This window comes from Peromyscus leucopus, chromosome 3, assembly GCF_004664715.2.
Source record: "Peromyscus leucopus breed LL Stock chromosome 3, UCI_PerLeu_2.1, whole genome shotgun sequence".
NCBI classification, from domain to species: domain Eukaryota; kingdom Metazoa; phylum Chordata; class Mammalia; order Rodentia; family Cricetidae; genus Peromyscus; species Peromyscus leucopus.
In genome coordinates, this window is record NC_051065.1 from 67175627 (window position 1) to 67197726 (window position 22100).

At 42.2% G+C, this 22100-nt stretch overlaps 1 protein-coding gene across 2 annotated transcripts; it reads right to left on the reverse strand.

Annotated features, from left to right (window-relative positions):
- Nucleotides 1-603: 603 nt before the first annotated feature.
- On the reverse strand, nucleotides 604-21392 carry Tra2a (transformer 2 alpha homolog). 2 transcript variants are annotated; one of them, XM_028864168.2, is made up of 9 exons: nucleotides 21183-21392; nucleotides 20833-20913; nucleotides 10443-10576; nucleotides 7045-7204; nucleotides 4673-4861; nucleotides 3359-3474; nucleotides 2354-2485; nucleotides 1764-1831; nucleotides 604-1418 (listed from the first exon to the last, which is right to left on the reverse strand). In XM_028864168.2, the coding sequence occupies exons 1-9, from the start codon at nucleotides 21216-21218 to the stop codon at nucleotides 1408-1410; spliced, it is 927 nt and encodes a 308-aa protein (XP_028720001.1). In that variant the 5' UTR covers nucleotides 21219-21392; the 3' UTR covers nucleotides 604-1407. The 2 variants fall into 2 exon arrangements, 1 of the variants encoding a protein (XP_028720001.1); XR_005091090.1 differs by lacking the exons at nucleotides 3359-3474; nucleotides 4673-4861; nucleotides 7045-7204; ... (1 more) ...; nucleotides 20833-20913; nucleotides 21183-21392.
- Between the last annotated feature and the right edge of the window lie 708 nt (nucleotides 21393-22100).

The following is a 22100-nucleotide window of genomic DNA, read 5'->3' on the forward strand; positions in this document are numbered from 1 at the left end:
AAACACTCTAGACCAGGATGGCATTGAACTCACAAACATCTACCTGTCTCTGGAGTGTTGGGATTAAAGGTGTGTGCCACCACTGCCCAGCACCTTTTGAGAAAATGTTAAGTCCCCTCCCCTCCCCATGTAGGCTTCCAGGAGACATAAGCCAGCTATTATATTCTTTCAGCATGTTGCTTCCACATACTCTTGGCTCACATACAAAAAAAAGAACAGAAAAACACAGGTCTCAAACTAGGGGTTTTAAAACTCAAAATACAAGTCCAAGAAAAAAGTATTAAGAAAAAGTGAGGAAGTACTAAGTTGACTCAGGATGAATTTTTTTTTTTTGTATAATTATTATATACTGCAGAAATGTGAGGAAAATAAAAAATTGGTTTTCACAGGGCTGGCAAGATGGACAGCACTGGGTGCTCTTCCAGAGGACCTGGTTCCACTCCCAGCATCCACAGGGTGGCTCACAACTCTGAACAGTTCCAGAGCACAAGGTACTGCATGTACATACTGCAGATAAACATGCGGGCAAACACTTATAAAATAAAAATAAATAGCTTCCAATACAGTTGCATTTTCCATTGTTACCAAATAAAGAGACAATCACATTTTCAAATTAACTTTTATTTGAAATTACTCTTCCCCACATGAATTTTAGGATCCTATCCAATACAATAACCCACGTAACCAATAACCAACCAATACCAAAATTTCTAACAGCAAGTTATACAATTGTTCTAGGTAATAAATAAAGGTTTTCCTTCAGTGATTAAGGGAATACTTAAGTTTCTGTAAATTTAACATAAAAATCACACTTTAAGTTTATAAGGTTTAACATGTAACTTCAAATATAACAAGTTTTATAGGAATCTACAAGCTTTTAATTCCTAAAAGGTGACTTAATTTTTTAGGTTCAAAGTTACATTCTTCATATTTTTCTCCTACAGCTTCAAACTTTCTACACTCAACTAATCCTGTTCCATGCCACTCCAGACAAACTTGACATGACTGATCTACTTCAAGTGTTATTTATCTTTCCCCAAAGGAGGTTAAAAAGCAGTTTGTTATAACTGCAGATTTCTAATAAAAGGACATCTACTACAATATTCGTCACAAAAGCTTTCAAAAGATCATTTTTCCTCATAGGAAAGGCAGAGAAGAAGCACAAAGTCTAACACTGGGCTCCTTTTTACTCAGCTGTTCAAGGACTTAGATGACAATTACACCTTTAAGAGTATAACGAAGGGTGGAAAACAGCAACACAACTGGCCACACGATAGATGAAATAAACCAGGTTTTTGTTTTGTTTTTAGGACTAGGAAGCATTGTAAGCTTGGAAATCCAGAATCAAAGGGGGAAAGGGGGGAAAAAAAGGGGGGTGGGGAGTCCTTGGCCATAACCACTCCATTATTAATAGCGTCCTGAAAGAGAACAGAAACAATTATAATTATAGTTTGATGTGCTTAATATTTTTCCAACTATTTTTTTAACTTATTTTTATTTTATGTGCTTTGGTATTTTGCCTGCATGTATGTCTGTGTGAGGGTGTCAAATCACTTGGGGCTGGATTATAGGCAGTTGAGAGCTGCCATGTGGGTGCTGAGAATTAAACCCAAGACTTCTGGAAGAGCAGCTAGTGCTCTTAAACCACTGAGCCATCTCTCCAGCCATTTTTTCAACTATTAACACCCACCCACATATCCAAGTATATCTCAAAATAAACCACTGTTTATAGTTTCAACACCACAAAAGCAAATTTTACGTACTTGGGCTATAGGAACGAGATCTTGACCGTGACCTATATCGACTGTAATAAGGAGAAGGTGACCTTCTTCTGTAAGAAATGAGAGATGAATGAGCACACCACATAATCACTTTACCGAATCAGACAAAAACTAGCCATTGTGGTAGTGCAGGCCTTTAATCCCAATACTGGGAAGACAGGCCTCAGTGAAGGGAGGCCAGGCTGGTTTACACACCCAGTTCCAAGCCAGCCAGGGCTCCATAGGGAGACCCTGTCTTCAAAAAACAAAACAACTCACATAATATATTTTTAAGCAGTACTAAGGACTGAGCCCAGGACCTAGCACTGAAGCAGTACCACCAAGTGACTGACACTGAGCCCTAAAATTTTCTTCAACTCTTATCCACCCCAACCTGAAATATGTAAAATCACCATGTTGATAGGTTAGACTCAAGTGATCCTCTTATCTTTGTCTCCCAAGCAACTAGGACTATCCATCCAGCCACCATACCCAGCTCAAACATCTAGTTTTTATTGATACATGCCAACATTAAAGTGCTAAATAAAGCCTCCAATCCAGCACAGACTAGACATCTCAGATTAAAACATTACCTGTACCGGTAATCATAATCTTCATATCTGTCATAGCCTCGATCATATCCTCTATCATAGTAAGAATCCCGTCGTCTACCACCACCGCCACCTCCGCCGCCGCCGCCTCCTCCTCCACCTCCACCACCACTACTACAGAAAATGAAGAAAAAAAGAAAAGATTATCATCCAGGACCATTGAATCCAAACTAGAAAGTGAGAGAACCTCCCTTGCCTGGCCAATGTCTTCCCACCTCACCTTGCTCACTTCCATGGTGTTCTGCTTTGGCTCCTTATGCTCTAACACAACTCTCTGGAGATATTGCCCAGCAGTTAAGAGCATACTTGCTACTTTTCCAAGATTCAGTTCGGTTCCCAGCATCCACTTAGGGTGGCTCACAATTGCCTGCCACTCTAGCCAAGCCAGGGAAGCTAACACCATCTTTTGGTCTCTAAGGGCATTGTACTAATGTGCATACACCCCTCCCCAAAAACATAAGAACAAAAACAAACTTTTAAGCCCAGTGCAGTGGCACATGCCTTTAACCCCAGTACTCGGAAGGCAGAGGTAAGAGGATCTCTGTGAGGCCAGCCTGGTCTACAAAGTGAGTTCCAGGACAGCCAAGGATCTATACAGAGCCTCTGCACCACCACCACCTCCCCCCGAAAAGCATGGGGAATAGGAACAAAATGCACTAAACTATGCCTAAGAACGGAAAGAAAGACAATTAAATAAAAAGCAAAAATAAATGCATGAAATAGCTTAATTAAATTAGGTATATTCAAACTCATGTTCTCTGCAGGAGTAGCATGTATTCTTAACTGATGAGCCATCTTTCCAGTTCCCTTAAATGATTATATACTGATAAAAATAAAAGTATATGGAAGGAAGGGGGGTGTATTTCTACATTTCCGAAATGCAGTTTAAACTTAGTTGGAAGTTGGATTTGCTTTATAGTCTGGGCCCTATACTCATGCTCTGAACATGCTGTTAAGCACTGTATCCCATAAAATATGTAATCTTACTGAGTCGGTCTGCCCATGTAAATGCCTGGTGTAGGCGTGTGTGCTCTCTTGGTGATAGAATAATCCACACGAATTCTTCTACCATCCAGCTCCATTCCATTTGCCCTTTCCATAGCCTAAAAAAGAAAAAGAAAATCACTCACAATTCGCTCATCTTGAAGCCATTTTTAGTTAAAATGAACTATTCATAATCCAAATAAACCCACTTTTGAAAATGGAGCTTGTATAGAGGACTGTTAGCATTTCCAGAGCTAAGTACTATCCAGAACATATTTAAGTTGCCCAGACAATGCCACTAAGATCTGTTTTACTTACAAAGATCTTTAGATATTCAGAAGAGCTTGCTAAGCTTAATTTTTTTCTTTTACTTATCACCCCTCCCACATACCTTCAGACTAGTTATCAACGTCACCCTGAATGGACCGGGACTCACAGCCATCATCCCCTCTGTCTCAAGTGCTAGGTTACAGGTATACAACACCATGCCCACGCTAACCTACCTCTATTCTTGCTTTTCAGTTTGTAGTTCAGTATTTGTTGGTAAAACTCACTAAGTAGCCAAGAAGTGATGACTTAAAGGGATGCAAAAGAACAATTACACCAGCTTGCATTCTCTTGTTGAGAATGACACAGCTCTAAGCCAGCACTGCCCCCTAGTGATCTCCAAGTGTAAAGAAGGAACATAACCTGTCTGCACCTGAGCTCATCACCCCACTCTTGGTTTTTGAGACAGGGTCTCTCTATGTAGCCCTGGCAGTCCTCAAACTCACGGACATCCACCTGCCTCTGCCTCCTGAGTGCTGGGATTAAAGGCGTGTGCCGCCAACTACTCAGCTCCAACAAATGTATGATAGTTTAACTATTTCAGTAAATGGAAAACTTTGCAAGTATTTAAGCTGCCATTTTATGCTATAAAGGAAATAGCTGAAAGAATAAAAAGCTAAGACTAACAAGTTTACATGAAAAAAGTGTGTGGAGACAGAATCTCAGATTCTATCTAGCTTAACTGAAGATGCTCCTGCCCTGGCAGGTGTGGAAAACAAGGCCTAGCATGAAAACAGGTTAACTTTCTAACTCTTATCATTCACTTTATAAGGTCAGAATTCAATTAGCATGTAATTATACCAGGAAGCATGAGCTGAAAAGCAAAACTAGCTTTTTAACTGCAACACTATGAGTTGAGTTCCAATCAGGTCAGAGAGAGTCAGGAGGCATGTTTACAGAAATGCTATCAACAGACTTTTAATAGTAATGCTGCATCATTATCATGCAAACAAAAATTCTTCCAAATGAAAATTGTAAAGCAAGACTTACCTCCTTAGAGTCACCTATCCTCTCAAAATACACAAAAGCAAATCCACGTGACCTTCCAGTTCGCTGATCATAAACTACATTGACACCACTCAATGGTCCATATCGAGAGAATACTTCACGAAGATCTCTCTCTGTTGTGTACAAACTAAGGCCAAAGACACCCAGGCAAGTGTTGGGATCTGGATTTGCCTGTTGAATAAAGGTAGATTTAAATTTTAATTAAGACTCCAATATAAGATCAAAACACATGAAGATCTTCTTTGAAATACACTTATAACTATAGCCTGTACAAACCATTCCCCTCTCTAGTCTAGCTCAGTATTTTTCAGAACGTACCTAAAGAATTCACCTTCTGCACGCACTACTTAATGTGCCTCCTCATTTCCATTTTTCCAGTAACCTCAGTGCTGGGATTGCCCATGCACCACACACCCAATTTCATGTGGTGCTGGAGACTGAACCCAGGGCCTCACGCACAACGGCTAAGCATTCTTCCCATTCAGCTACCGTCCTAGCCCTCTATTTTCATTCTTTTAAAGATTTATTTTAGGGGCTGACGTAATGGTTAAAGGTACTTGCTGCTCTTGGAGAGGACCCCATTTCCGTTCCTAGCACCCACAAGATCCACCTCTAACTCTACTTCCAGGGCATCCAACACCTTCTGACCTCCCCAGGCAAACGTGGTGCACTGTATACATAAAGGCAGGCACTCACAAACACATTAAAAATTTTTGAAAGTCATTCCTACCCTCATGTCCACAGAGGACAGATGGGGTAATAGATCCCAACTCTGGTCCTCTGGCAAAGCAGTAGGAGTTCTTAGCCACTGAGTCTTATGTCCAGCCACCGTTTTCATTCTGTAGCAGGATCCAGACTTAACTACTGACACAGTCTACCATGGCTGTCAGCATCACTGGCATCACACAGGGGAAGCACAACAGAGGACTTTAGAGTAAGCCAACCCATTTGAAACCTGGGCTCTGTCACTATTTAAAACAACCACCAAAACCAAAACCCAACATTTATTTAGTGTGTGCACACACTTGTGCTAGGAAGCAAATATGGAGGTCAGTCAGGACAACTCTTTCTACAATGTGGGTTCTAGGTGCCCGGACACGGACAGGGTTGACAGATTGATAGCTCTTTCTCGATTCCGATAACTCAGGTTATCAGGCTCGACAGCCACGTGCCCTGGTGCACTTACTGAGCCATCTTGCTGGCGCCTCTGCCAACTCTTAAACCAAAACAAAACACTTCAGCGGTTCACATCCAAATAACAAGCACATTCAATAAGAATATAAATTAGTGCCGGGTGTTGGTGGTGCACACCTTTAATCCCAGTACTCAAGGAGGCAGAGCCAGGCGGATCTCTGTGAGTTTGAGGCCAGCCTGGGCTACAGAGCGAGATCCAGGATAAGGCACCAAAACTACACAGAGAAACCCTGTCTCGAAAAACAAAAACAAAACAAAGTTATTACATAGAGATTTTTGGTATTTTCTTATTTCTTCCCTGTAACAATAAAACTTTTGAGTAGTAAAGAAACATACAGCAAAACTTGAGTGTATCACATCTCAGTTTATGAATTTATTTTAATTGGTGAACATACCCCCCCAAAAGAATTTTTAAAAGGCATGGAGAAAGCTGGGTGCAAATGTGCACACCCCAAATCCCAGCACTAAACAGACAGGACTACTACTTACTGTTCAGCCAGCATGACCAACATGGGAGCTCCAGGTTCAGTGAGCTCTACCTCAATAACTAAAGAGGATAATGGATAGGCCCTCTGGTCTCTACATGTACACCTGTCCAGACACATAGCACATATAAACTAAAGAAGACTCGCAGCAGAGGTGCACTTTCTAGCACCCATGTTAGGAGGTTCACAAGTGACCGTTCATTACTCTAGCTCCAGAGCAATCAATGTCTTTTCTGGCCTCCTGGGAAAGACACTCACACAAACTTTCTGCCTTAGTAATCACAATACTAAAGAGGATGAGGCAGGATTGCTGAGTTTTGAAGTCAACCTTATTTACATGGCAAAAACCTGTCACATACACAAAGTCAGAAAATGGACTTCATTTGTAGTAGGTTCATGAAATTATGTAGGCTCGTTAAATTAGCAAATGCACAACATAAAATGATTCACTTTTTTGTGTTTTGAGGTAGAGCTTCACCTTGGCTGGCCTGGACCTCTGAGATCCGCCTACTTTTGCCTCTTGATTACTGGAATTAAAGGCAAGTACCACCACATGCAGCTAAAATCTGTTCCTTCTGCAGTACCACTTCTTTCATAATAGCAAGGCATTATTATGCCATGACTCCACAACGGAGGAAGAGAAAACTGAGTTTCCATGAACTCTTATACACATACCCTGCTGCCTGTATGTCTTCTGCGATTAGACATTGGAGAGTGACTCCGGCTTCTTCGTCGACGATACTCTGGCGTATAGGATCTACTTCGAGATCGTCTTCTATGAGAATGGGACCGGGACCGAGTGTAGCGTCTATGAGAGTGCCTCCTTGACCTTGACCTTTAAAAGAAATAAACAGGTTAAATACAGCACCTCAGGGATGGGGAAACAGTTAAGAGCATTTACTGTTCTCCAAGAAAACACAGGCTTGGTTTATGGTGGCTCATAACCATCTGTAACTCCAGTTCCAGGGGATGACTCACTCTTCAGGTCCCTGAGGGCATTGCATGCATGTGGTACACTAACTAAAAAACAAACAAACAAAAAAAAACCTTACCTAATTTAAAAAAAAAAAATTTTTTTTTTGGTTGAGTTATGTCTCAATCCCTCATCTGACCTGAGAAAAATGTATTTTTTCTTAATCCATTCTTCAGTTGATGGGCATCTAGGTTGTTTCCAGGTTCTGGCTATTACAAATAGTGCTGCTATGAACATAGCTGAGCATGTATCTTTATGGTATGAATGAGCATTCCTTGGGTAGATGCCCAAGAGTGGGATGGCTGGGTCTTGAGGTAGTTCGATTCCTAATTTTCTGAGAAACCGCCATACTGATTTCCACGGTGGTTGTACAAACTTGCACTCCCACCAACAGTGGAGGAGTGTTCCCTTTGCTCCACATCCTCTCCAACATTGACTGCCATTGGTGTTTTTGATCATAGCCATTCTGACAGGTGTAAGGTGGTATCTCAGAGTCGTTTTGATTTGCATTTCTCTGATTAAGGATGTTGAGCAAGAAAAATGTATTTTTTAAAAAGATTTCTTTTTGGAGGGGTGGGGGCTAGAGAGATAACTTGGTTGTTGAGAATACACACTGCTCTTTCTCTCTCTCTTTCTGTTTTTTGAGACGGATTCTCTGTGTAGCTTTGGAGCCTTTCCTGGAACTCCCTCTCTATCTAGCACAGGCTGGCCTCCAATTCACGGAGCTCCACCTGCCTCTGCCTTCTGGAAGCCACCACCGCCTGGCTATTTCTATTTAGTCTACCCCTTCACTCTCATTTCACCTTCTGTCCAAAAGGTTAAAAAGGATACGGAAGGAAAGAAAGGCATACAGACAAACAGAACAGGACATGGTGCTCAGGAGACAGAGGCAGGAATAGCTCCATGAGTACGAGGCTGGCCAGAGCTAGTTAGACCTTGTTTCAAAGAAAATAAGAAAGGAAAAGCAGCAGCAGCAGAGCATTACTATCACCAGCACTCAAGAGGGACAAAACCACCGAGTTCCAGGCCAGTCAGGGCTAGATAGTGAGCCCTCGTCTAAATTGAAAAGAAAAAGAGAAAGTGATGGAAGATCCACTTGGAGAATAGCAAAAGAATAAAATCTGCTATACCTATAAAGGAATTAAGGACGAGCGAAGAGTATTGAGGCAACCTGGTACTAAGTGCTTAAATAAAAAGACTCCCGAGAGAAGGATGAAATAAATCTAATGGTGTACTCCCAGAGAAAAATCATTTGAGTGGGAAGAATACTAATGAAGATATCCTCCCCTCCCGCTTTTGGTTTTTTTTTTTTTTTTTTTTTTTTTTTTTTTTTTTTTTTTTTGGTTTTTCGAGACAGGGTTTCTCTGCGTAGCTTTGCGCCTCTCCTGGAACTCACTTGGTAGCCCAGGCTGGCCTCGAACTCACAGAGATCCACCTGGCTCTGCCTCCCAAGTGCTGGGATTAAAGGCGTGCGCCACCACCGCCCGGCCCGCTTTTGGTTTTTTAAGAGAGGGTTTCTCTATATAACAGCCTTGGCCATCCTCCAACTCAGAGATCTGCCTGCCTCTGCCTCTTGAGTGCTGGGATTAAAGGTGTGCAACACCACCACCCGGCATGAAGATATTCCTTATTCTCCTTAATAATAATTTTAATAACACCACTACCAAAAATAAATTTTTAAAAAAAGTTTATTTATTTATTTTTTGGCTTGGGCAGATAGCTTATGGGTGATCAGGACGTAAGGCAGAGAACTAGGCATACAGAAGCCCTGTGAATGCTGGCCAGGTGTGGTAACTGGCCAGTAACTCCAGTTTTGGAAGGTAGTACCTCGGGATCCTCAGAACATGATGTTTGGCTAGAACAGTCACACTGGCAAGCTCTGGACTGACTGAGAGATTCTGCTTCAGACAGTAAGGTGGATTAAAGATGTGTGTATCTAGCATTTTTAAAAACTGTGTGTCTGATGTCGTTGTGGGGATACATGGGTGGAGGTCAGAGGACATTGCAATAGTCAGTTCCACCATTTGGCTTCCATGGATTAAACTTAGAGAACCAGGTGTGGTGGCATGGGCCTTTACCCAATGAGCAGTAGCTAACAGATAAGCCAAGGAATGACTCTAAATTTTGCAGTCTGAGCCATCAGTGAACCTTCTATATGAAATGCAGCTAAAAGGAGATCTGTCTCAGAAAAGACCCAGCCATCCCACTCTTGGGCATATACCCAAGGAATGATGATTCATACCATAACGATACAAGCTATGTTAATAGCAGCACTATTTGTAATAGCCAGAACCTGGAAACAACCTAGATGCCCGTCAATGGAAGAATGGATGAAAAAAATGTGGTACATATACACAATGGAGTACTACTCAGCAGAGAAAAACAATGAAAGCATGAAATTTGCAGGCAAATGGATGGAACTAGAAAAAATCATCCTGAGTGAGGTAACCCAAACCCAGAAAGACAGTCATGATATATACTTACTCATAAGTGGATTCTAGATATAAAATAAAGAACAATCAGACCACAACCCATAGAACCATGGAGGATATATCTATCTCATGGAGGTCCCTAGGACAACTGTAGCTTATAATAAATTTCAGTTTTACTCAATTATTAAAAAAAAAAATAGCCAAACGAATGGAAACACATGAACTATGAACGAAAGGCTGAGGGGCCCCCAACTGGATCAGGTCCTCTGAATAGGTGTGACAGTTGATTGGTTTGATCTGTTTGGGAGGCAAACTAGGCAGTGGGACTGAGTCCTGTGCTCATTGCATGAGTTGGCTGTTTGAAACCTGGAGCTTATGCAGGGACGCTTGGCTCAGTCTGGGAGGAGGGGACTGGACCTGCCTGGACTGAGTCTACCAGGTTGATTGCAGTCCTCTGGGGAGGCTTTGCCCTGGAGGAGGTGGGAATGGGGGGTGGACTGGGGGTAAGGGGAGGGGGCGGGAGGGGGGAGAACAGGGGAACCCGTGCCTGATACGTAGAGCTGAATGGTATTGTAAAATAAAGTAAAAGGGAAACAAAAACAAAAACAAAAAAGATCTGACAAGACCCCCTTGCTGTGAAGAAAGCAGCCTACACATTTTAAACTTACCTGGATTTTGATCTCGATCGAGAATGGGATTCAGAATGTTTGGAAACTCTTGATGGACTACGAGATCCTGACCTGCTCTCTGATTTTACGCGAGCAGGAGTTCCCGTTGGAGATTTTGACTGAGAGCGAGACTCCTAACAAAGAAGACAGTATTACAAATGGCACTGGTCACGCAGATGCCTACCACCTAACATTTAAAGTACCGTAATTATTTATAATGATTGCTCCTGAAAAACAAATGGTTAGGCAACACCCTCCAGAAAAAAAATTTCAGCTCATTAATATCCCATTGTTAATACTGCTAACTGTCCTCAATAATTCCCTACTTGAACCAGATCACCAATTTTCTATTAACTAAGTAATCATGCAAATTCATCTACAACTTGATCATACAGACACTGGAACATAAACCATACATTTACTTAACCTAGGACCCATTCATTCTTCCAGATTCTTTTAATTCTACTTCACTCTTGCTTTCTACTTCTCTTCATTCTTCATTGAGTTTTTCATTTTTCATACTTCGTGTATTCTTCCCCAATTCAAACAATTCAAAATAGCCTTAAAAAAATATTCAAGTGCTTCTATCTGACCAATCTTCTGTTCAATTTTTTCCCCCATTCAATTTTAATTTTCTGATCTTTAATACTTTTCATTAGCCTTCTTTTATCTTGATTTATCTTCCACATTCTTGGAAAAAACTCTTCAATTTCTTCACGAACATTAACCTTAATGGAAAAAGAACATTTAGTATATTTAAGCACGTGGGGATTATAAAACTCTGCTGGAGTTCAGAATGTTATCTACCAAATGGAAAGGCCAGCAGGTAAAGTGCAAATAACTAGTTTATTTAAAAATAAATTAAAAAACCAAATTTTTATAGTATTTAAAAATGTTCAAATGTGTAGTCTAACAGAATTTACTGAATTTCTCTAAGTTTAACCATACTCTTTACCCTCCTCCCCTTTCATGTCCATTCTAGTCCCTAATTTTAATATAAATGTAATTCAAACATAAACTTCAATGCCCCCCACCTAAATATTCATTTTCCACTATTTTACAGGCTAAAGTCTTACTGATCTTAGAAGTAACTTTGAGTAAGCCACACTAAGAAATTCAGGTACAGCTGAGGCAGAGCATCATCCCAGGCTGAAAGGGCCATGCATACCACATGAACTCACATGACAGCACACATGGCGGAGGGAGATCAGGACCTAACAGATGAGTAAAGTTACACCTCCCAACGTGGACTACCACTGTCACCATTCTGATTACCCAGAAAGATGTGTTCTGAAGACAAGCGAATAAAAACTAAAGGGAAAGAGCACAAAGTTTCTAACAATCCTTCCTTTGGCTTGTAAATTCCTGAAATACATGCTGTTGCTGTTTTATGAGACACATCTGCACTTTATATATAACCCAGGATGGACTATGGTTCACAGAAATAAATCCTCCTGCCTCAGCCTTCCAAGTGCTGGAATCACAGAAATCTCCCACCCTTGTACCACTTAAAATACCATACAGTACAAACAACAAAATGTGTATCAAGACTGTCCTCGATCCCACTGCGCTTGCATTTATGCACATCTGTATTCCTTGCAGGGGCATCTGTGTATACTATCAATGAGAAAGACATCTCCTTCATAGCAAACCAGTTTCTGAAGTTAGTTTTACATAAAAACTCACCAAATAATTTATAACCGATTAAAAAGCATGGTTACTTGATTGATATCGAGACCCACACAACCAAAATAGAACCCAAAATTTGGTTTCTCCATCCACTTAAGACTCATTTATTAATGCAAAGAATTAGCCCAGTCTTACAAAAGTATATATTCATACCAATTTTCACTCATGATGTAAGATATTCCAAATCTCCTGCCTCCATTTTCCCTGAGCTATAACCCTGGCTCCTTTCCTTGAAGTTTATTTAATATCAAAAGATTACTTATCAGGAACTCTACCCATTATCTCCCTGGTCAATGATAACCTTTCCAATATTTTTTCTTTTCCCTTCCCCTGAGACAGGGTTTTCTGCGTAACAGCTCCTGCTGTCCTGGAACTCGCTTTGTAGACCAGGCTGGCCTCGAATTCACAGAGATTTGCCTGCCCCTGCCATCTGAGTGCATCACCACCACCCTGCCAATCTTAACAATGTTAAGTTTTTCATATTTTACACTCTAAAATTTCTAGACAGCTGCCTGGAGCAACATAAAATCTTGCTTATAACTGAAGTCTTAAGGGGCTGGTTCAAAATCTGAACCAAGAGAATGTCTTTTCTTTTAGCTTTCCTTCCTATAAAACAGACCCTCTAGCATAACATTCAATTATGCTGCGGTGGAAATACAGTAGTCACAACAGTGTTTGTGTAAGCACCACAGCCTTTTTATACAAAAGTGGCAGAAAGTTTTGCTGAGATACTATAAACCTTTAGTTTTACTATGATAAAACAAAACCTTAGATAAGCCTAAAATTTACTCTTAATAAATCCTCCAGTATGACAAAAACATAATGGCCCAGATACATTTCTAGTTTCCCAAGCTGCTTCTCAAAAACACTGTTATAAAAATGACTTCTTTAAAAGATTACATTTTAAATTTATTGTGTGCATGTAGCCAGAAAGCAACTTGGAGTCCATTCAGAACTCGGGTTATAAGGTGTGGCAGCAAGTGCCTTACCCACTGAGCTGACCCCAAAAATGACTTCTGGAGACTTAAATAACTCAGTAATGTAGGTATATATGTATGTACATATGTGTGTGTATATATATTTAAACTCCAGATCTAGAGTCACAACAAAACACCACAGTTTGGAAGAATATCTTTTAAAGGTGTTCTCGACTTCCTGGAGTGCTAGGGATTGAACTGAACCCCAGGCTGTTGCATGCTAGGCAAGCACTGGATAATGACTTACAAACCCAGGCCAAAAGCATTATTTAACACCAGGGTGCCACAAATATCTAGAGCTGTTTTATCTGATCTCTATACCTTCAGAATCTTCTCTAAACAACTTTATAGACTAGTCAGACCTCTTAGCTGTCTGCTAACAGCTATCTTAAGTGTCACAAACTTAAACCAGGACCAAACCACACATTTCAGAACATGGCCTGTTGTTCTAAACAACTGGTGATCCAGAAAGCAGGTCACACTAATGTTTATCATTTAAAAGGATCTTATTTCTCAACCACTAACTAAATAAATACCACTTTCACTCAACTCTGCATTAGAAACCAGGCTACAGTAGTCATTTATGGAGGACAGATGCCAGATAATCTTTTTTTCTTACTCTTTGACCATCTTTTTAAATGAAACAATTCCAACAAACTTTTCTTTTCTTTTCTTTTTTTAAAGACAGGGTTTCTCTGTGTAGTCCCGGCTGTTCTGGAACTCACTCTGTAGACTAGATTGGCCTCCATCAAGAGATCCTCCTGCCCCTGCCTCCTGAGTGCTGGGATTAAAAGGCCACCATCGCTGGAACTTTACACCCCCCCACCCTGTTTTTGAAATGAGATTTCATTATGTTGCCCAGGCTGATTTCAACCTTGTGAAACTGGGACTACAAGCATGTGTGAGCATATCTGACTAATTTTAAATTTCAAAAAAGAACTTCTTAAGACTATTTAGAATTTGGAAACTTAAATTGCAAGGAAGAAAACAAATGCTGGTAAAAGGTGGTTGTCTGTCTTGTCTCACTAGACTAACCAGCTCTTAAAGCCATCATATTTAAGGCTGTTAAAATTCCTTTATAGGCTTCCATCTACCTTTAGATACTACACACCAGAAAGAAGCCAGGCAGAAGGCATTCATAGCGCAATCCACTCACACAGGTTCTGGTATTTGCTATATGGAAAAATGGTTACGGAATATAAGCAAGCAACAGGAAGCTCAGTATTGTAGATGCAAAATATAAAACCTAAATACTTAAGAAAACTAAACACTATAATAACCCTTTTAAATACTAGGTCCAGGCAATGCTGCCAGGTTATAGGGACAAATTTACATATATTCAAGTCTGTACATCATGAGAAAAACTTCCTGTTATCTCCTTAGTACTTTATGAAGTGGGAATTTAGAGATAAATAAACAAGTGAATTTAAATCATATGCCCCAAGAAGAAGAAAATGTTCTTGGGCTGTCCACATACTGGACTTACTCTATTAACTGGTCTACAGTAGGGACACTTAGCTTTCTCTTTCTTTGGGATACAATGGGGCTGTTGTTTTTTTTTTTTTTTTTTAATAGAAATTAGGACAAAGCAAACATATCCAGTTTCTTATCAAACCAAATTGCTATTAGAATCCCTGAAAAACAAACTATACAGGTCATCCATCTCTTTTAAGATCATATTTGTCTGATGCACGATGAAGTCAGTGCAGTCTTCTTTGTCTACAAAGGCTTGTGGATGACTCAAACATAACCTATGCCTGTACTCTCTAAAGTTTGGAATAAATGAAAACTTATCATAAATGACTTAGTAACTGGCAGTCAGTCAAATTTTAAAATTAAGCTACAGTTGTCACGTTATCTGTAAAACTTACAATCTTTTTTTTGGGGGGGGAGTGTAAAAACTTTAAAGGTTGCTCATAACCCTGCCAGCTTATGTGTTTTGATAAAACGTTGCATTTGAATCTGGGACATGTTTAGGGCTGGGATGGAGCACAGTTGTTTGAGAGCTTCCCTAGCATGCACAAAGCTGAGTTGATGCCCCATACTTGGGTGTAGTAGCACACGTACACTCTCACGATGCTTCAAGTTCAAGGTCACCTGGGCTACATGGCCCCTCTCCCCCCAAGTTCATACAGACTACATTGGCTGGTATATAAATAAAGCCAATAAATAACAACTAATACCAAACTAAAAACCACTCACCAAATTCTCCACTCACAGTCTCATCTTCTGGTGTCATAAAGTAGGTATGAATCACATGACAGGGCCTTGGTTTCAAGGGGGAAAAGTCAATTTTCTTCTATCAGGACTACTTACACTTCTCATGAATACCACAACAAAGACTATAGACAAGTATATGTACAGCTCACATTTCCTTTGACTACTGGCCTTCCACCTTTTAACAATCAAATCTCTTCCTCAATGTGACTTACTATTTTTTCATCTCCACTTCTTTCCTATTAAACCTGCTCAGACTTATGAAACAACAGCATCAATTCACTTAAGCATAGAAATATAGACCTTTTACAAATGCCTGAGCACCTACTGACAATACCCAACAGTTTTTAGTTAGCCAGGTTCAAGGAAACTACTATGCTGATTATTCATCCCATTTTTCCTCTTGTTAAACTTGTTCCTGTTTTAAGTGATAAGACAGTTCACTTAAAAAAAAAAAAAGACTCATCCGTAATATTTGCTCTGACAGTCTCTGAGATCTCAAGGCTCTGGGGGGTGGGGCAGGAAGCTGAGGCAGGTTCTCACAAATAGTCACGTACCACTTCATAGCTCTTTATTCTCATTTTAGGAGTGGTACAAAGTGCAAATACCTTACATCTATGAAATTATAGCAATGCATTATGCATAGAATTACAGGCACTGCTTCTTTTCAGAAGTCTGCCTTTTACATGAAAGTAGATGGGTTAGAGAAAGAACAGTAGAACATACAACTGGTTTCATGATAGCATGTAACAAAATAAACCCAAAACCAAATTCAGGGTCAGTACTATTCCTACTACAAGACAGCAGCTTTACCTCCCCGCCTACTTGGTTTTCTGGTATGTCAGGCTATCTGGAACTCACTATGGACTGGACTTACAGCAATTCACACCTTTAGTACAGATTATAGGCTTGAGCCACCACAGCTGGCTAGCCATTGTCTCCTTCTCAAGGAAGACTGATTTCAATCTTTCACTTATGTTATCTCTATGTTGCTCTGGCCATCCTGAGATTCACTGTGTGGACCAGGCCTGCCTCTGCCTCCAGAGTGCTAGAATTAAAGGCACGCACCATCTCGCCCAGCTTTAAAAAAAGATTTGATGTGCACATGTCTGTAATAGTGTATGTGGGTGCCTGCAGGACAGAAGAAGGGGTTGGATTTCTTGGAGTTGGAGTTACAGTTGTGACTTCCTGGTGTGGGTGCTGGAAGCCCAACTCAGGTGCTCTGGAGAAACAACCACACTTAAAATTTAACCATTTTCTCACTTCCACTCTACCTGCCCCCTTTAAGCAAATTAATCTAAGAAAATGCTTAAAATTAAGTTGCTGAAGTTTAACTAAGTCTAAATTTCGTAAATTTTCATTAAAAATTCTGTGTGCATGAATTATGTGCACCATTTGCATTCAGGTGCTACAGAGGAAGAGAGCACTGGACCCTTTGGAGACTGAAGTTAAAGGTGCTGTGGAGCACACTTCATGCCCACACTAGAACAAACCTGATCCTCCTCCAGATCAGCAAGTGCTCCGGAACAACTAACTGTGCCACCTCTCCAGTCCTCATAAAAATCTTAAATCCCAAATGAAAACTGTTTTTAAAACAAGCCAGTAAATCAATTCCAGAAGGGGAGAGGACTCTTTCCTTCTCTTCCTTTTTTGAGGTAAGCACCCCTCCCCCAATTTCTTTATGGGCGTGGGTGTTTTGCTTGCATGTATTTCTGAGTACCATGTGTATGCCACAACCACAGAGGCCAGAAGAATGTCTGAACCCTTGGGGTTTGAGTTGCAGGTGACTGTGAGCTGCCATGTTGAGTGCTGGGTATTGAAACTGAGTCCTCTGTGAGGTAAAGGGTGAGAGAGCAAGATATTTGACTTTAGCCTCTGGCCTTCCTTCACAGGTATGTAAGCATGAAGACATACACAAAGTTGTATGTATTAATATCTTAACATATGGAAGAGTCATGCATGAGGGTCTATGCTTGTAACCCTACCACTCAGGAAGTGATGTCAAGAAGAGAGCTACCAGTTTCAAGTCAGCTAGGAGACTCCACATTGAAACTCTTTAAAACACATTTCTGTTCTCAAGAAGCCAGAACAAGAACTGAAAAAGCAAGACCAAACAAAAGTTTTGGTCCATTCTTCTCAATTTCTACAAGGATATTAAGATCAAAATTCTAACTTTGGGTTAAGTTTTATAAATTAAGGTGACAGATCACAACATTCTTTGAGTCTGAGGTCAACCAGACAGACCAAGCCACTTTTCCTCATTCCCAGCTTCAAAGGAATGTTGGGCAAAATTGGGTGCGGTGGCCCCTGGCTAGAAATTCCAGGACCCAGAAGCTGAGGCAAAAGGATCTTGAATTAAGGCAGGCATGAGCTTCAACCTGGGCAACCCCTCCCCCCAGACATTTTCCACTGCTTGTTAAATTGATAGATACACACACCAAGTAAATTGTTTATGGACCTACTGCTTGCCTTTTTTTAAGGCAGGGCCTTACTGTGTACCTTGGCTGATTTGGAATTCAGAGGTATCTGTCTGCCTCTGCCTTTCAAGTGCTGGGAATTAATGGTGTGCCACAATGTGCCCAGCACTGGACCCATTTTGTTCCAATGGCACCATCATTCTCCCTCTTCCTTGAATAATTAGTTGACTCTGTTGCTCCTGTACCAGTCCTTTTGGTCTTATGTCTCCTTTTATGGTTCTCCCTACCACCAACCTCTAGAATTCAAAACCCCTCCGTTATCTGACTGCACATTTAATCAAACTTATCTGACACTATTTCAGCACTTACCCTCATATACTTGATGACAGTGTTTTAAATCCAGATTTGAATTGTCAATTATCTGAAACTAGGGAAGCAAGTCCTTGTTTAAGAACACTGAAGTATGGGCTGCAAAGATGTTGCAGCAGTTAAGAGCACTGGCTGAACTTCTAGAGGACCCAGGTTCAATTCCCAGCACCCACATGGTAACCTGCAATCATCTTTAACTCTAGTCTCAGAGGATGTAACTTCCTCATTCAGCTTCCGCAGGCACTGCACCTATTTGGTATGCAAGACATACACGCAGGCAAAACACCACATACATACAATAAAATTAAAGGGGGTGGGAGGAGAGATCATGAATATAGAACGAGTAGTAAACTGGGGCTTATGTGGTCTTGGGTTTTGGTTCTCTTTCTTTCTCTTGGTTTTTCTCTGTGTACCCCCAGCTGTCCTGGAACTCACTCAGTAGACTAGGCTGGCTCAAATTCAGAGATTCACCTACCTCTGCCTCCTGAGTACTGGGATTAAAGGCGTGCACCAGCATGGCTTGGGTGGTTCTTTATTTTTAAAATGCTGACAGTCCTCTAGCCCTTGCTAATTTATTCACAAGCAATAAATAAAAAAAAAAAATGCATCCAAAAAGAACTTTGGGGTCTGAATTCTAAAATGTTATAGGTATATTTATATGTAAATATTTTATCTTCAGCTTTTGGTAGACTCTAGAGAGTTTCCACCTAATTTTATTTATTTATTTTTAATGGAAGTCTTTTAGGACTGTTACCCTCAGACATCTTTGGCGGGATAATGAGAATGGGGCACAGCTGCTGTTACATGAAATTTCCTAACTGCTGACTTATGGTCAACGGAAAACAAACAAACCACTGTATTTAAATACCCACTTGTTCTAAGACAGAGTGGAGCACTTGCCTGGCATGCACAAGCTTGGGCCCACTCCCAGCAAACTCAGAACCACACAAAATGCTGTCTCTACAAATGGCAGAAGAGGGGAGCTAAAAAAAACCTCTTTTGTTAACTGGGTTGTTAAGGCCTAAATAAATTTTAACTGAGGAGTGGATTCGGGAATATTAAGTATTGGGTGGGTAAGGCGGTAATTACCTACTCCTTCCACTATGACACATCAGAAAGGATTAGAGTCACACTGGTGCAAACCCCACACACCAAACCCAGTATTTATAGGGGGGAAAAAAGGAAGGAAGGAAGGAAGAAAAAGGAACTGACAAACTGACCAAAAAAAACTCTTTTCCTAAGTAAATATTTTCACAGGTAACACAACTACCTCCAAATATTTTTATTTCATGATCTTAAAAGTTTTGTTAGGACAACAAAACAATCCTAAAACAGTAAGCAGGTTCAACTATAGTCAGTCTGCAAATTCATTCAAATGACTCAATCAAAGATAAACATAGTTTGGATCTAGTCCTAGCGCATACACCACCACCTCCAAACAAACAAAACAAAAAAGCCCTCTTTTCTAAAAAAAGAAACAAACAAACAAAAACCCCGAAAACCTAACTGACCCTCTGACTTGACTGACAGATTACAGGTGTCTGTCTGTATCTTGAGCTTCTAAAAGGGACAAATTCTTCCTTCCCACAAAGCCCTCAAGTGTTTTCTTCCCCTCATCCGCCCTTTTGCCATCAGAATAAATACCAACACAACAGCCTGGGATTTTTGTTTCCTTTTTCCCCCCTTACAGAGCTTCACCAGGACTCTCTTCCATCAATTTCCACTACTAGGGTAACATCGGAAATAAAGCTCAAAAACCGGTAATAAACGTTATAATATATTCAAGCTAAGAATAACGTATTCTTTATGCTGCTTACACTCACAGGACCTCAAAATAAAGAAAACCTCGAACCCTTTCCTGGGGGATGGGTGAGAGAAGAAATGGGGGAGGGGCTGTAAATCTCAGGTAATCCTTTGAGTTAACTCTGAATAGCTATATTATTTCCCCTTAAAAACTGAGCCATGAGCGGGGCGGTGGTGGCGCACGCCTTTAATCCCAGCACTCGGGAGGCAGAGCCAGGCGGATCTCTGTGAGTTCGAGGCCAGCCTGGGCTACCAAGTGAGTCCCAGGAAAGGCGCAAAGCTACACAGAGAAACCCTGTCTCGAAAAACAACAACAACAACAAAACCAAAACAAAACAAAACACTTGAGCCATGAAATTCGCTCAGTTACGTAAGGTTAAATTAAGGTGCCTCGACAGTTTAACCATAAGAACCTGCGAAGGAGTTTTCAGATGGAAGGTCATAGATAGGAAAGAAAGCATGGGAAGCTGAGCCACGAAGGACCCAACATCGGGCACTTGGCAGGCCAGGCGTGACTGCATTTCCACATTCATGTCGAAGGGACAGGGAAGAGGGCATTTAAGGGGAAAGGCTCTTGCGTAGCGTTCCCTTCCCAGCTCTCGCCTTAAGAACTCTTTTAGGGTCGCGGCGGTCGCTGACTGACCACTTCACTGGGGCTCGTCCCACCGCCAACCTCAAGGCTTTTTCGCCTTACGGACGCAGCAACGCCGCCGCCGCCGGTTCCGACGGGAGACGCGGCCGCTCACTGCAACAACAGAGAGCCAAGGAGACACGGGCCCCACAGCCAGTCCCGCGACAGCGTTTCCCCGCCCGGACCAACAGCCCCGCGCACTTCCGACCCCGAGACCCCCGCTGCGATGGCCGGGAGGGAGGTCTGGGGGGGTGGGGGCCCGGGATGCCACCGCACGAAGCACCTACCACTATCCGGCCGGAGGGAGCGCCCCGCCGCCTCCTGCCCCACCGCGCCGGGGACCCGCACCTCGGAGCAGAGATGGGAAGCTGAGAGGAAAGGGAGCGACAGGAGAGGATAGGACCAGGCCAGGTACCGGTCAGTCGCCAGAATCGAGCGCTGCGGGCTCGCGGGCCGTCTCGACAGCCAGGGGGACCCCGAAGCCACCTTGGGACGGGAGGACGCGCTCGCGGTGGCCCTCCAGGCTGCTCCCGCGGGCCCCGCCACCTCGCCCGACCGACCGACCGACCGCGCTCGTCCCCGGAGCCCCGGAGCATCGGGCCGCCGCCGAAGACGGCTCCCGCGGCTTTGTACTCACTCTGCCCTCGAAGTTGTTCTCCTCTACATCACTCATGGTGGCCAGGAGTTCCCGAGAACTAAAGGAGGGACAAGTCTCGGCTCGAGGGCCGACGGCTTCGTCACCCCGCGGTCCGGAGTGTGGGGAGGAGGAAGGGCGACGGCGACAACGGCCGGGGCGCTCCACTCCCACTCGCTCGCACGCTCAGGCAAAATGGCGCCGGCAGCGCCACAAACCTCCTGGTGTCCCCGGCGCCCGACGTCAGGGGGCGGGGCCCTGTGACGTCGCTGGCCCCGCCCCCGCCCCGCCCGGGAGGCTTTGTGTCCGCCTATCTTGGCGCGGGAGATTGGCGGGCTCCAGAAGCCTGGCTCCTGCGAGTCTGGTTGGTCTGTTTGTCCTCCACGTGCTGGTATTAAGGCGTGCGTGTGTATTTACCCATTATAATGTTGAACTAGTAGTGCGTGCGCGGGTGGGAGTGCTGAAATGCTGTGAGTTCCTCATTCTTCTCTGATTCTAGTCCCCCGCTCCTAGTCTATTATTATTTATTTTTCTTTATAATGCTTAGTTCTCCACTGGTTCTTGTGGAGTCCTTATTAAAAATGTTTATTGGACCTGTGCTGCGGGCCACAGGAATATATCTTTAGAACTCAGCTGGTTATGGCAAAGTCACTACCTGGATAGATGAAGGAATTCCTCTAGAGGAAGCCAAATCCCAAGGAGCTTTTAGTGTTATTTGGCTTGTTATATATCAGCTGTATTCTGTTATGAAAATCATGTGTGCCGTCATAGTTTTCCCAATTGATTTTTCCCTAAGAAGGGCTAACAGTGTGGAGTGGTCACTCTCTGGACATACACATTCCAGGCATTTGGAGAACAGCCTCGGGAAAGGCCTCCTCTGGAATCAGATATCTCCCTTGGCTACTTTCAAGGACTAGCAGT

Coding starts and splice junctions, on each gene's coding strand:
- Tra2a (XM_028864168.2), bottom strand. CDS start 21,218: ATGAGTGATGTAGAGGAGAACAACTTCGAGGGCAGA. Junction 3,475..4,672: donor GGATAGGTGACTCTAAGGAG/GTAAGTCTTGCT, acceptor TTTCTTTTTTAG/GCTATGGAAAGGGCAAATGG. Junction 1,832..2,353: donor GATTATGATTACCGGTACAG/GTAATGTTTTAA, acceptor CATTTCTTACAG/AAGAAGGTCACCTTCTCCTT.